Source organism: Rana temporaria, chromosome 3 (genome assembly GCF_905171775.1).
Source record: "Rana temporaria chromosome 3, aRanTem1.1, whole genome shotgun sequence".
NCBI lineage: Eukaryota > Metazoa > Chordata > Amphibia > Anura > Ranidae > Rana > Rana temporaria.
In genome coordinates this window covers 194908117-194924052 of record NC_053491.1, presented here as the reverse complement: position 1 = coordinate 194924052, position 15936 = coordinate 194908117, and the positions used below count along the sequence as shown (strand labels likewise).

The following is a 15936-nucleotide window of genomic DNA, read 5'->3' as shown; positions in this document are numbered from 1 at the left end:
ACACCCCTCCCCCTCTGCTACTTAACTGACCAGATCAATATCCCAGGAGTTCTGATTCAAAAGTTTATTTATATTTTTTTGAGCTGTGTATAATGCTTGGGGATTGAGTAATTTTCTAGCAAAAAAATAAGATTTTTACATGTAGGCGAGGAGTGCCAGAATAGACCCGGTATGGAAGTGGTTAATTACCCATTTTTTTTAAAACTTTGTTTTATAAATGGAACCTCTAACAGAATTATTATGTTTTTGTACAGATGCCCAAAGGAAGTGTATCCACATGTCTCAACCATTATTAACATCTGTCTTAAATATTTAACCTATGATCCAAATTACAACTATGATGATGAGGAGGATGATGAAAATGCTATGGATGCAGATGGTGCAGATGATGATGATCAAGGTTTTTTAAATTTTTATATAAATTAAGAAAAAAAATTCTTTGTACAGAATTACAAAATAATTTTTGGAATTGTTAACTTTGTTAATATATGACAGGGATATGTAATTAGCGGACCTCCAGCTGTTGCAGAACTACAAGTCCCATGAGGCATAGCAAGACTCTTGACAGCCATAAGCATGACTCCCAGAGGCAGAGGTATGATGGGACTTGTAGTTTTGCAACAGCTGGAGGTCCGCTAATTGCATATCCCTGATATATGATGTTGTTTTAATACAAACCCAGTTCCAAAAAAGTTGGGGCACTGTGTAAAATCTACATAAATACAAAATGCAATGATTTACAAATCTCATAAACCCATATATTCACAATAGAAAACCTATATAAAATGTTTAAACTGAGATACCATTTTAAGAAACTAAAGGTTATATTTAAAGTGATTGCGTCAAACCGCTCAAAGTTTGCACAGGGACATGTTTACCACAGTGTAGCATCCACTCTTTTAACAACACTCTGTAAACATCTGCAAACTGTGGAGACCAGTTGCCAGACTTTTGGGAGAGGAATGTTATTCCATTCTTGCCTGAAAAATTGTTCAAACTGCACTACAGTCCTGGGTCGTATTTGTCATATTTTTTGGTTCAAAATGTGCCAAATATTTTCAATTGGCGAAAGGTCTGGACTGCAGGCAGGCCAGTTAAGCACCCAGCTGCACTGAAGCCATGCTCTTGTCATAGATGCAGTATGCGAATTGGCATTGTCCCCCTGAAACATACAATGCCTTCCCTGAAAAAGACGTCTGGATGGGAGCATATGCTGCTCGAAAACCTGGATATATCTTCCAGCATTGATGATACCTTTCCAGATGTGCAAGCTGCCCATTCCAAATGCACCATACCATCAGAGATGCAGGCTGAACTGAGTGCAGATAAGTCCTCTCCTCTAGTCTGGAGGGAAGGGCGCTCGTGGTTTGACAAAAGAATGTAAAATTTCGATTTGTCTGACCACACTACAGTTTTCCACTTTGCAAAAGACTATTTTAAATTGGCTCTGGCCCGGAGACAACAGTAACTTTTTTGGATTGTTTTCATATATGGCTTCTTTTTTGCATGTTGGAGCTTTACCTTGCATTTTTGGATGGCATGGCAAACTGTGTTCGGACTGTGATCTTTCGTAGTATTCCTGAGCCCATGCGGGGTGTTCAGCACTGAATCGTGCCCCCTCCCCCCTTTTTTTTGTTCCCTGATGCAGTGCTGTCTGAGGGACCTGAGATCACAGGCATCCAATATTGTGTTTTGGCCTGGGCACAGAGATCTCTAGATTCTTGGAATTTTTTGATGATATGTACTGTAGATGATTTAACAATGTTGACATTTTATGTCGAACATTATTACAATGCTGTATCCTGGCCTAGGCCAACAAGACCCAGGCCTAGGGCAGCAGGGAAAAGAGTCCCCGCCGGCTTGTGCTACACTGTTGGTGTAACGCAAGCTGCTTCCAATTTAGACTGTCCCATCAGCCTGGACCACAAACCTTCCTCACTGTGCTATACGTTTTCCGCTGCACCGTTGGCATGGTTACATCTTCTTAGTCCTATTCATAAAATTATCAGAAATTTTAGCTTAAAGTAGAATTATAGGCAACATTTTTTTCCTTTTGGATAGCGTAAGGGAGGGTTATAGCCCCTGTCAGTTTATACCATTCCTGTCCCATTGCAGAGATTTCCCTTCACTTCCTGCCCCATAGCCAAACAGGAAGTGAGAGGAAATCTATGCAAATTAAGGGAATCCATTGCCCCCTGAGGCCCTAAGAACTAGTGTCACGACTCAAAGGGGTGTGGCCTTAACAGGAAGGGGTGGGTCATATTTAAATTAGGGGTGCACGAGTTTAGTCAGGCCTAGGGCAGCAGAAAACCTAAATACACCACTGCATTATTATGAAATACTTTGACAATTTTTAGATGCAGTTTTTGAAAGATTGGTGAACCTCTGCCCATCTGTGCAAGTGAAACTCGAAAAATTTGAATATCATGCAAAAGTTCATTTATTTCACTAATGCAATTTAAAAGGTGAAACGAATATGAGATGAACTATCTTGCTTTGCATGTAATGAGTCTTATCTCATATATTTGTTTCACCTTTTAAGTTGCATTAGTGAAATTAACTTTTGCACGATATTCAAATTCTTCGAGTTTCACCTGTACTTGTGAGACATTCTGACTTTCTAAGATGCTCTTTATACCCGATCATGTTACTGACCTGTTGCCAATTAACCCTAATTAGTTGCAAACTGTTCTTCCAGCTCTTGCTTGTTAGTACCACTTACTTTGCCAGCTTTTGTAAGATGTTTTGCTGCCATCAATTTCAAAATGGCCAAATTTTTTCCCCTTTTTTTTTCCTTCTTTAAAATGGTGCTTTTACTTAGAAAACATATGTTTAACCACTTAAGGACCGTCTCCTGCACATATACATCGGCAGAATGGCACGGCTGGGTACAGGTACGTCGCCTTTAAGAGCCCAGCCATGCTCGCGACCCGAAGCTCAGTCCCGCGATCGGTCCCCGAAGCTGAAGATTGGGGAGAGCTGTGTGTAAACACACCTTCCCCGTTCTTCACAGTGGCACGGTCATTGATCATCGTCTCCCTCATAGGGAAAGACTATCGATGACGTCACACGTCCAGCCCCGCCCCCCTACAGTTAGAAACACATATGAGGTCACACTAAACCCCTACAGCGCCCCCTAGTATTTAACTCCTAAACTACAATTGTCATTTTCACAGTAATCGATGCATTTTTATAGCACTTTTTGCTGTGAAAATGACAATGGTCCCAAAAATTTGTCCGATGTGTCCGCCATAATGTCGCAGTCACAAAAAAAAGCTGATCGCCGCCATTAGTAGTAAACTTTTGCGCAAACCAATCGTTAAACGCTTATTGCGATTTTTTTTTTTTTTTTTGTAGAATACATATCGACCTAAACTGAAAGAAAAACATTTTTTTTTTATATTTTTTGGGGATATTTATTATAGTAAAAAAAAATTGAATTTTTTTTTTTCAAAATTGTCGCTTTTTTTTTTTTTGCGCAAAAAATTTAAGCCGCAGAGCTGATCAAATACCACCAAAAGAAAGCTCTATTTGTGCGGGGAAAAAAAGGACGCCAATTTTGTTTGGTAGCCACGTCGCACGACTGCGCAATTGTCAGTTAAAGCGACGCAGTGCCGAATCGCAAAAAGGGGCAAGGTCTTTAACCTGCATATTGGTCCGGGTCTGAAGTGGTTAACCACTTCAGCCCCGGAGGATTTGGCTTCCCAATGACTGGGCCATTTTTTACTATATGGCACTGCATCACTTTAACTGACTATTGTGCGGTTGTGCGATGTTGCACCCAAACAAGGATTTACAATTTCCCCCAGGTGGGATAAAAACAAGAAGAAAACAACCTAGTACAAGTTTGAACCATTCCTACTTAAAGAAAATATACTTTAAGGTTTGCATGCAAATTGAAGTGTTCCTATTACTTGCTGGGACCTTCATGACACCCAGAGCTCAGTAAACACAAAATGTTTGGCCAAGTGCTGACTTGGCTCTGCATTTTGTCAGAATTAAATGTGCCTGCTCTGTCTGACTGCATTTGAGTCTGCAGTGCCGTCTGAGTTGCTTTTCTTGCCAATTTCATTGGGGAAATATTTTTCTGCTTTTCTGGGAAAGGTGCTATAATCTATATAGTAATCAAAATTGTTGGAGAGAAACTGAAGTTTAAGGCTTCAACTCCATGCAGGACCACATTTTATAACTGTGGCTATTTTTTTTAGGTAGTGATGACGAGTACAGCGATGATGATGATATGAGTTGGAAAGTCCGACGTGCAGCTGCCAAGTGCCTGGATGCTGTGGTGAGCACTCGACATGAGATGCTGCCAGAATTCTACAAGACTGTGTCTCCTGCACTAATAGCAAGGTTCAAAGAACGGGAAGAGAATGTGAAGGCTGATGTGTTTCATGCATATCTGTCCCTTCTAAAACAGACCAGACCTGTACAAAGCTGGCTTTGTGACCCAGATGCAATGGAACAAGGGGAAACACCGCTGACTATGCTTCAGAGCCAGGTTTGTTTTCTACATGCTGTTTATAAAATGTTCTGTAAAAAAATTAGGCTGTTGGTAACTTCACTGAAAATGGATTGGATACGGTAATTCTTTTCATAGGGTGGCAACACTAACTTTAGTGAAAATAACTTAATTCCCAGGTACAAGTGAAACTAGCTTAACCACTTTTCGCCCATCTGCTCCGGAGCAGTCTGTCACCAGCTGAGTCCACTAGACACAGCCGACTGATCAGTATTCTGGCCCTTTCTGGTACTATGTGATCTCTGACTAACCACAGCAGATCACGTGACAATTGTACACAATGGATAGCTTCCCTTCATGCCATCAATTGTGTTGCTAGCTGTGATTGGTCAGTGTTCACATGACGCAAACATGTCTAATCACAGCCCACCTGTACCAAGTGAATAGCTGTGGCTAATCACAATGGTAAACACTAAATCGGTTTCGTTCAGTAAAAATGGTTGTTTATACCGGTGAAATTGTATGTAAGGGAAAAAGAGATGAAATTGCTTATACCAGTGTATAATGTATAAAATAATAATAATCTGATTGGTTCCCCAGAGGAGTACAGAGTTACTATGGGATCTCTCCAAAAAGAGGACTTGCGCTGTCACAGGGGATGTTCATCACATCTGATGGCAGTAAAGTTGATCCAAAAAATAAAAAAGGGACAATGTAAAAATAAAAAAAATCAAGCACATAATGAAGAAAAAAGCCTCTCGTGCGCACTCGCAAATGTGAATGCGCATGTAGGTCGCAACACAGATGTGAGCAATCGCTGCGAGTATCGGACCAAGAGCAATAATGTTGGCATCAGACCTCCGTAACTCCAAAACTGGTAACCTGTAAAGGATTTTAAAGCGCCACCTATGGAAATTTATAGGTACTGTAGTTTGGCGTTGTTCCATGGGTGTAATGCAGTTTTAAAGCATGTTGGGTATTTTTATTTTTTTTTACTTCGTAACATCTTTTATATTTTACCAAACAATTCAGTATGCATTAAAATTCATTGAAGGTGTATTTTTTCCAAAAGATTAGCTTTTTGGAAAATCGGCACTAAATTTGGTGTGACCTAAAAATCAACACCCACCTTTTTTTTTTTTTTTTCTTTCTCTATGGCCTGCTGTTGCTAAAATATTTTTTTTTCTAGCTGCTGTTTTTTACATGTAGGAGAGGAATTGGCCTGGACTGGTTAAAAAGCATCTTGTTTAATATTATGCAGATATTTCGTATAAATGTTTCACAGCCCCTACTTCCCCTTTTTTATTTTATTTAAAAAAAAAAAAATATATATATATATATATATATATATATATATATATATATATATATATATATATATATATATATATATATATAATCGCCTACAATTTTTAAGCTGGTGCTCTACATATATTGTACATTCACATTAGTCCCTACCCTCAAAGACCTTGCAGTCTACGGTCCCTAACTCACATTCATAACTATACTAGTGCCAAATCGGACACGAGCCACTAAACCTTGAGCCAGCATTTTTTTTGGAATGTGGAAGGAAGCCGGAGAAACCCCACATAGGCACAGGGAGAATATGCAAACTCCATGCAAGTAGTGCAGTGTTAAGGATTTGAGCCAATAACCCTAGTGCTGCCAGGCAAAAGTCCTAACCACTTAGCCACTGTTACAGCCTAATTGCAGTCAGAAATGCTATATAAATAATACAAAAGATCGCCCAAGGGACAAGTTACTTAGCCGGATGCATCCCTTGTGCTGATGCCCTTTGTTAGGTTAACTAATCCTTAATCAATGCAAACACACCCCCCCCCCCCCCCCAATATTTGCTACAGTAATTTTCTTGGATGATGGCAGTTAATAGAACTGTGACCTGTCACAGGCTGTTGAGCGTGCAAAACTATACATGAGAACAGTAGCTGGAGTTTTAAGAGAAATGCTTGCCCACTTTTGCCCGATAAAGGTTTCTAACTGCTCAATGGTCCTGGGTTGTCTTTGTCGTATTTTTCATTGCAAGATGCGCCAAATATTTTCAATTGGTGAAAGGTCTGTAGTGCAGGCAGGCCAGTTAAGCACCCGGATTCTTTGACTATGGAGCCATTCTGTTGTCATAGATGCAGTATGCGGTTTAGCATTGTATTCCTGAAATATGCAAGGATTTCCCTGAAAAGGACGTCGCCTGGATGAGAGCATATGCTGCTCAAAAAAACGTGGATACATCTTTAAGCATCATTTGTGCTTTTCAAGGCGTTAAAGCTGCCCACTCTATATGCACTAATAAAGACATTTAAACGGAGCACTGATTACAAGCAGGAAGGTCCCTCTCCTCTTTAGTCCAGAGAACATGGCACACATTAAAGAGGAACTAGGAGCTGTCTCAGGCTTTCATCAAACATTCGTTTATATATATATATATATAACTGCACTTGGGCTGAAAGAAAATGATGATTGGACATTGAGTAATGTAGTCGGTTAAGCCAATGAAAATTTTGGAGTAGATATTGGCTATGTTTAGTCTAATGCAGCAATGCTTGATATTTTGGCTTAATTTCTTGAACTTTTGTTAAAAAAATGGAAAGTTTATGTGCTTTTTTTTTTTTTCTATTTATTTGAATCTTTAGGTACCAAACATTGTGAAAGCTCTACATAAGCAAATGAAGGAGAAGAGTGTGAAGACACGCCAGTGTTGTTTTAACATGCTCACAGAATTAGTCAATGTGTTACCCGGTGCATTAACACAACACATTCCAGTTCTGGTGCCAGGTAAAGCAAAGGTTATTTTTACCTTTTTTGTAATTTGGAATATTGTGCGAAAATATTCTAGGCTCACTGTTTTTATCTTTTTTTTTTTTTGCAGGGATCATATTTTCATTAAATGACAAGTCAAGTTCTTCTAACCTGAAGATAGACGCTTTATCATGTTTGTATGTGATTCTTTGCAATCATTCTCCTCAAGTCTTCCACTCCCATGTCCAGGTCTTGGTTTCACCTGTAGTAATCTGTGTCGGGGATCCATTCTACAAAATCACTTCTGAAGCTCTGCTGGTTACACAGCAGCTTGTGAAAGTCATTAGACCTCTGGACCAGCCTTCTTCCTTTGATGCAACACCATACATAAAAGATTTGTTTACATGTACAATCAAAAGGTTGAAAGCGGCAGATATCGATCAAGAAGTAAAAGAGCGTGCAATCTCTTGCATGGGTCAGATTATCTGTAGTTTAGGTGATAATCTGGGAAGTGACCTTCCTAGTACGCTTCAAATATTTCTGGAAAGACTGAAAAATGAGATCACCCGTTTGACCACAGTAAAAGCTCTGACGCTGATAGCAGGTTCTCCTTTGAAAATAGATTTAAGGCCAATCTTAGGTGAAGGAGTACCTATCCTTGCCTCCTTTCTTCGGAAGAATCAGCGGGCTTTAAAACTTGGGACACTCTCTGCTCTAGATATTCTAATTAAAAATTATAGCGACAGCCTCACTGCAGCAATGATTGATGCTGTTCTGGATGAGCTTCCACCTCTTATTAGTGAAAGTGATATGCATGTGTCTCAAATGGCTATAAGCTTCCTGACAACGTTGGCTAAAGTATATCCATCCTCTTTATCAAAGATCAGTGGATCTATCCTCAACGAACTTATTGGGTTGGTGCGGTCACCATTGCTTCAAGGAGGAGCACTTAGTGCAATGTTAGAGTTTTTCCAAGCCTTGGTGGTGACTGGCACTACGACTCTCGGATACATGGACTTGCTCCGTATGTTGACGGGACCAGTTTATGCACAGAGTACTGCGCTTACGCACAAACAGTCATACTATTCTATTGCCAAATGTGTGGCAGCGCTGACTCGAGCATGCCCTAAGGAAGGTCCAGCAGTGGTTGGTCAATTTATCCAGGATGTTAAAAACTCAAGGTCCACAGACTCCATTCGCCTCTTGGCTCTGCTATCACTAGGAGAGGTTGGTCATCATATTGACCTCAGTGGACAAATAGAGTTGAAATCTGTTATACTGGAAGCTTTCTCTTCTCCTAGTGAAGAAGTCAAATCTGCAGCTTCATACGCCCTTGGAAGCATCAGTGTAGGCAACCTTCCAGAATATTTGCCATTTGTTTTGCAGGAGATAACTAGTCAACCTAAGAGGCAATACCTTCTGCTTCATTCCCTCAAGGAGATAATAAGTTCTGCTTCTGTAGTAGGCCTTAAACCTTATGTTGAGAATATATGGTCTTTACTACTTAAACACTCTGAATGTGCTGAAGAAGGAACAAGAAATGTGGTTGCAGAATGTTTGGGAAAACTGACACTGATAGATCCAGAGACTCTCCTGCCACGACTCAAAGGATACTTGGCTGCTGGTATGTCTTGTAATTTTGTATCTAGTGTAACCTTTTTGCTGCCAGAGCAGCTTTTGCGTTTTTTTTTTTTTCTTTGTACACGTTTAAAAAAAAAATCATTTTAGGCTTGAAGATTGGCTAAAATCTCCAAACATATATTTTCTGGGAGCAGATACTCTGGAAAATAAAATGGCGATGGTACAATGGTATTGCATATTGATTTTTTTTCTAGGACAAATTTTGCGTAAAAAAAATACAAGAGTTAATTTTAGGGCATACAAAATGCAATATATTATGCATATTTGGTAAAAGATTAGGTTGTGCTGCGTAAATACCCAACGCGTCAAGCTTTAAAATTGTGTGTGCCCGCAAAAGGATGGCGTACGTTGCAACCCTATCATTTCCATAGGTGGCGCTTTTAAATCCCCTCCCTACAGGTCATCAGTATAGGGTTGGATAATGGGCCCAGAATCAATTATTGGTCTCACTCTGCCATGTACACACATTTTATGTGTGGGCATATGTGGGATGGAGCGGGCTAAAAAAAAGAATTTTATTTTCCAGTGTGGGGTAGATGACGGGGAGATTCTGGGTGTGACCTTTTTATCTTTATGTGATGTATTTTTAAGACGGGCTCTTTTTAATGAGACAACAGAGGTCTTTTAGACCCCCCTGATGTCTCATCTGCCTTCCGTTGAATCTAATAGAAGGCAGATCTTGCTTCATTAGCTTTTTTCCTGGCCTCAATGGCAAGGAAAAGTGACACTTGAAATCTGAAGGGATGTTTTACACTGCGCTTCTGGGTTCATTCTAGCTAATGAACACCAGCCAATGGATGTTCATTGGTGGTCTCTCTCCCCTCCATCCAGCAACACCTGCTATGTGGGTCCTGCCTGAGGGTGGGACAACCTGAGGTCAAGAAGCATGGGGGGGGGGACACCGAGTCGGCTGAGCGTGTGTTTAAACCCTCCTTACACTGCTGTTATACTTGTGGCAGTAATAAATATATGCTTCTAACACATACAAAAATAAAAGGGGGCTAGTGACGAAATGCAGTAATAAAATCACATTTAACTTGCCAACAAGAAACTCTCTTCTCACAACCCAGTAAACAATACCAACAGTAGTTTTTGGCCTTCCCTGTCCTTTAAAGTGGTTGTAAAGCTTTTTTTTTTTTTTTTTCGTTTCACAGACTGGCTCATATCGCCGTCTTCTGGGGGCTTTCGCAGCTCCTCCTCGCATCGTATAACACCCTAGGAGAAGCGCTCTCCCGTAGAGTTACCTTGCGGGCGCACTCCAGAGTCCAGCATTTGCGTTCATAGACGCAGAATGTAGGACTCGGCCCCGGCGCCTGCGTCATTGGATTTGACAGCAGCGGCAGCCAATAGCTGCACTGCTATCAATCTATCCAATCAAGAGCTAAGACCCCATGCAGAGGAAGAGCACGTCACCGGCGTGAGAATTACAGGACTTGGTTGCGCAAGGCGGGGTGGGGGCGGTCACTATCGTTTTTTTTACCTTAATGCATAGGATGCATTAAGGTGAAAAAAACACAAGGGTTTACAGCCCCTCTAAGTTAAAATGTGTATTTACATCTGAAATTCTTCTTTTGGGCACTTGAACGTACATGTTTTATGGCAGTTTTTAATTTAGTTGTAACGTAATTGGTGTAACATAATCAGATTTCTTCTAATGTTGTGCAATTTTTTTTTTAATTTTTTTTTTTTTTTTTTAGGTTCATCTTATGCAAGAAGCTCTGTTGTCACAGCTGTTAAATTTACAATATCAGACCATCCTCAGCCCATTGATCCTCTTTTGAAGAATTGCATTGGTAAGCTTAGGTGCAGATAAAGTGATTATTACAGTGGACACATGCAGATTGCTCATTTGCCACACATTTATAATTGGTCTAGTACTTACACTTTATACTTTCCAAACGTCTAAACAATTATGTGCTTGGTAAATAGATGGTGTATTACTTAAACACAAGTTCACTCCTTTTGTATATTTGTCCTTGCATTGTGTGCTGACTTTAGGAGAAGCTTCAGTTTAGTTATATCCCTGAGGAGAGAGACAGTTGATATATGTTGGTACAAACGAGCAGTTAATGATTGCGTATGTTTCCAACAGGACATTTAACCACTTCCCTACCGAGTCATAGTAAAATGACGTCGGCAGGGACCTTTCGTCCTTCAGACTGGACGTCCTTGCTTTCCCGGGCCTGCAAGGGGGCGCACACGCGCCCCGCCGCTTTGCTCGGGGCCTGGCGGCCGCGATGTCCGCCGGACACGCGCGATTGCCCGCAATCACGGCAGGACCATGGATCTGTGTGTGTAAACGCACAGATCCATGTCCTGTCAGTGGTGAGGAGACTGATGTAAAAAAAGCAAAAAATAAAAACCGCAGAGGTTATCAAATACCACCAAAATAAATCTCTATTTGTGGGAAAAATAGGGCGTCAATCCTGTTTGGGAGCCACGTCGCACGACCGCGCAATGGTCATTCGAAGTGCGACAACGCTGAAAACTAAATCTTGGTCTGGGCAGGAAGGGGGTGAAAATGCCCTGTATTGAAGTGGTTAAAGCAGTGTGGGTTTTTGTTTTACTAGCCCACTGGCTGATTAAATAAAAAATGATTTGTGTATTGCCAGCCTTTGTTTCTCCATGATTATGATTTTTAGGATAGATATTTTTTTGGCTTGCATTAAAAGGTTTTTAATTTTTTGGCTTGGATTAAAACGTTTCAGTTTAAAGAAAGCTGATAAGAATGCAGTTTGGTCTTTTTTTTTTTTCTCTTGATCATATATAGTGCTGAGACCTTTAGAAATAGGAAATATGGAAATCTTATTTGTTAATGGTGCTCTGGAGATTTAATCCTGGTCCTGGCTTTCCAACTAAAAGAATCTCTGACCTGGAACAGCTATATAGCTAGGAAAGTGTGCAGGTCCTGAATTTCCCTTCTTGCATGATTGTTTTGGGTAAGGTATTCAGGAAAAGATATGGATGACAGCCCTTTGCCTTTTTTAAAAGAGGTTAGCGCAAGTGTTCCAAAATATGTTCTCGCAATTTATTTTTCAATAAAAAATACTTGCGTAAAAGCAAACGGGTTACATTTTCTAGATGGGATCTGTGCAATCAGAGTTTGGAGTAACCGTAACATTGCAGCTAGCAGCATATTAACCATTTTAGAACTCGCACTATAGCCGAAAGACTGCTAAAGTGCAGCTCTCTCGTTCTGTCACAAATTGTGGTAAAGAGCCAATCGCAGAGGCCCTTTACCATGTGATCAGCTGTTTTCTTTTACAAATATTCGCATGTATACAGCTAGAGTAGAGCTGGTAACCAGCATGTTGTGACAATTTACAGATAATCAGGGTAATAATCTAAAAAAAAAATATATATACATTTTATATGGGTACAGTGCTGCATTACTGAGTAATTGTCTTTCAAAGTCTAGCAGCTTGAAGTTGAAAATTGGCCTGGGCAGAAAGGGGGTGAAAGTGCCCAGTGCTGAAGTGGTCAACGGTATCACTGTGATGTGCAACTTTAGTAAGAGCAAAAAGTGAAACCGTGAAGATTAAAATAAAATTCTTAGACACCATATATTAATAGCGTTCTGGTGGGTGAAGATCTCGGGGTTCTAGAGCATGGGAAGCCTGCCGTTTTTACTATTTGTTAGTGAAGAGAGAGTAGTGACCTCCAGTCTTAAATATTTGGTCTCAGGAGTAATCGACTTGCATGGACATTGACTGTGTATTATAAGGCTGTATTAAAAATAAGAGACTTGTATCATTTACTTGCATGGTGTGATTTGTCTATAAAATCGATCACAGATTGCCTTTTAACCACTTAAGACCTGGACCATTAGGCAGATAAAGGACCAGGCCAGTTTTTGCGATTCGGCACTGCGTCGCTTTAACTGACAATTGCGCGGTTGTGCGACGTGGCTCCCAAACAAAATTGGCGTCCTTTTTTCCCCACAAATAGAGCTTTCTTTTGGTGGTATTTGATCGCAATTTTGAAAAAAATGCAATATTTTTTTACTTTTTGCTATAATAAATATCCCCCAAAAATATATATAAAAGTTTTTTTTCCTCAGTTTAGGCCGATACGTATTCTTCCTATTTTTGGTAAAAAAAATATCGCAATAAGTGTTTATCGGTTGGTTTGCGCAAAACTTATATCGTTTACAAAATAAAGGATAGTTTTATTGCATTTTTATTTATGTATTTATTTTACTACTAATGGCGGCAATCAGCGATTTTTTTTATCATAATTTTTTTTTTTTTTTTGTGACTGCAGCATTATGGCGGACACATTGGACAATTTTGACACATTTTTGGGATCATTGTCATTTTCACAGCAAAAAATGCATTTAAAATGCATTGTTTACTGTGAAAATGACAATTGCAGTTTGGGAGTTAACCACAAGGAGGCGCTGAAGGGGTTTTGTATGACCTCATCTGTGTTTCTAACTGTAGGGGAGTGTGGCTGTAGTTGTGACGTCATTGATTGTGGTTCCCTATATAAGGGAACACACGATCGATGACGGTGCCACAGTGAAGAACAAGGAAGCTGTGTTTACACACAGCTCTCCCCATTGTTCTGCTCCGGGGACGGATTGCGGGACTCCAGCGGCGATCGCGTCCCACGGTTTCGGGGCGGGCGCACGCGCCCGCGGCTGGGCACTTAAAGAGGACGTACCTGTACGTACTTGTGCCATTCTGCCGACGTATATGTGCAGGAGGCGGTCCTTAAGTGGTTAAAGTAAAGACTTGCCTCATGTCTTTATTTTGCTAAGAAGTCACTTTGAAAGACACCTCTTAGCATTCCTGGCGGTGGCCATCTTGAGTAAGGGCAGGTTATTCATGTAGGATATAGATCCTGGAATCCACTTACCCTTAGGCCAGGCCTGCATACAGGAGTGAGAAAATCTCTTCTAAAGACTTTTGGGATGTATGGCATCGTTTTTGCATAGGCTTGAAAACCAGGAAGTAACAGAATAAATGTAAAAAAAAAACAGTATATGTATACTTTCCTTTCTGTTTGTGTTTTGTTTTTTTTCCCCCTAATGCTAGCAGCTTCCGAATTTAATAAATGGTCACTGTTAATTGAGAGAGTTTCAGTTCTGCTTTAAATAGTGTGTTTATAAAATGTTCATACATTTCAGGTGACTTCCTGAAAACACTGGAAGATCCCGACCTAAACGTCAGACGAGTAGCCCTTGTGACGTTTAATTCTGCTGCTCACAACAAGCCATCACTGATCAGAGACTTGCTTGATTCTGTGCTTCCCCATCTGTATAATGAAACAAAAGTTAGAAAGGAGTTAATAAGAGAGGTTAGTAGTGTGAATATTTTTTTTTTCCCAGATAACTGCTGGTTACTGTTCCTAATTACACTTTCTTAATTCTAGGTGGAGATGGGTCCTTTCAAGCACACAGTTGATGATGGTTTAGACATCCGAAAAGCAGCCTTCGAGTGTATGTACACTCTTCTTGACAGCTGTCTGGACAGACTGGACATCTTTGAGTTTTTAAATCATGTTGAAGATGGTCTGAAGGATCATTATGACATAAAGGTAAAGGTGTTTTAGATATTTTATGAGAATGCTGGTTATTATAGTTGAATAACTTATTACTTATTTTGACAAATTGCATTGTAACCTTGCTCATAATATTTTTTTCTTTTTTCTTTTAGATGCTGACATTTTTAATGTTGGTTAGATTATCCACACTCTGTCCAAGTGCTGTACTGCAAAGGCTGGATAGATTGGTAGAACCATTACGTGCTACTTGTACAACTAAGGTATGCAAAATACATGATCTATATCCTTAGTCTGCTATTTCCAAAATCACTTTTGTAAAACATGCTAATGATCAACAGATATTTAATAGTCTTCAAGAGAAGCATTGACAATAAGGTTAAAGTAGCTTGTTCTCTTTAATTCCCGTACCAGCAGTTGCTTGTACTTGATTTCCCTTAGCTCTGCTGCTGCTCCGTGTGTCCATGGAAGCAACATGACATGCCTAGTACTTCTGGCATGAACTAGCTAGTGACTACATATTTAAAAAAAATCAATAAGCGTATATTGATTGCTTTGCGCAAAAGTTAGTGTCTGCAAAGTTTTTTTTTTTTTTTTTACGCGTAATGGCAGCAATCAGTGACTTATAACGGAACTGCAATATTGTGGTGGACAAATCTGACACTTTGGGAGACAAGTGACACTAATACAGCGATCTGTACTAATGACACTGGCTGGGAAGGGGTTAACAGCAGGGCCAATCAAAGGGTTAACTGTGTGCTTAGCCTGTGATTTAGTGTAGTGGGGGAGGTGCTTTTACTAGTGGAAGGCATGGATCAGTGTTACTACATTACAGGAACATAGAAACCATGCCTTCTGTACTGACAGAACAGCAGACTGCAGTTCTGGCTTTGTACCAAAGCATCGACTTGTGACGGCAGACATCGAGTCCGCCGTACCTGCCGATCAGCTCTCGATGTATAATCACAGTGGGAGTGGGCTGCCAGCGGCTCACGTGCACCCCAGATCGAGTAGTGTCAGATCACATACTAGATGCATGATCTGGCACATCACAGCCACCCTGCCCACAGTATATGTACAGTGAGCGGTCCACAAGTGGTTAAGGTATAGCAGTGGTGGAAAATATAAAGCTAAATCATACTCTGTTGTTAATAGCAGCAATTGGTGTTATGTACTGATGTGTGTTTCCCATCCTTTTTTGTGATGGTTTTTTAAATCTGTTGTATCTCCTCTGGTGCTCAGGGGCAGGGCTGCAATAAATCTGTTGTGTACCACTTCCATTATTGAGCTTTCCCATTATCTACATTCAAGAAAAGAGATCTCTTTAATTAGGATACCTCTGAAATATGCCTTTATGGTTTTGGAGATCACAAAGTCATGTGGCATGAATTTAATATGCGCAAACAATTCTGTGAGCATAGCTATAACATGGTTTGGTTAAGCCAGAATGGGTTTTACTTCAAAGGGGCACAGTCAAGAGAGGGTGCAGATGTAAATTTAGGTATTAATAGAGACTGGCACAAAGTCTCACAGCCCATTAAATGAGTGGTAAGTTCCCTAGTGCAAGACCTAGT

At 40.2% G+C, this 15936-nt stretch overlaps 1 protein-coding gene across 1 annotated transcript in view; it reads left to right on the top strand.

Moving 5' to 3' along the window:
• The window catches only part of CAND1 (cullin associated and neddylation dissociated 1), a 68037-nt gene that overhangs the window by 50122 nt on the left and 1979 nt on the right, over positions 1-15936 (top strand). Inside the window, exons 7-14 of the mRNA XM_040344047.1 lie at positions 255-400; positions 4209-4501; positions 7111-7252; positions 7347-8840; positions 10555-10650; positions 13989-14158; positions 14234-14398; positions 14518-14625. Of these exons, the coding sequence (XP_040199981.1) occupies positions 255-400; positions 4209-4501; positions 7111-7252; positions 7347-8840; positions 10555-10650; positions 13989-14158; positions 14234-14398; positions 14518-14625 (2614 nt within the window). The remainder of the gene's footprint in view (positions 1-254; positions 401-4208; positions 4502-7110; positions 7253-7346; positions 8841-10554; positions 10651-13988; positions 14159-14233; positions 14399-14517; positions 14626-15936) is intronic.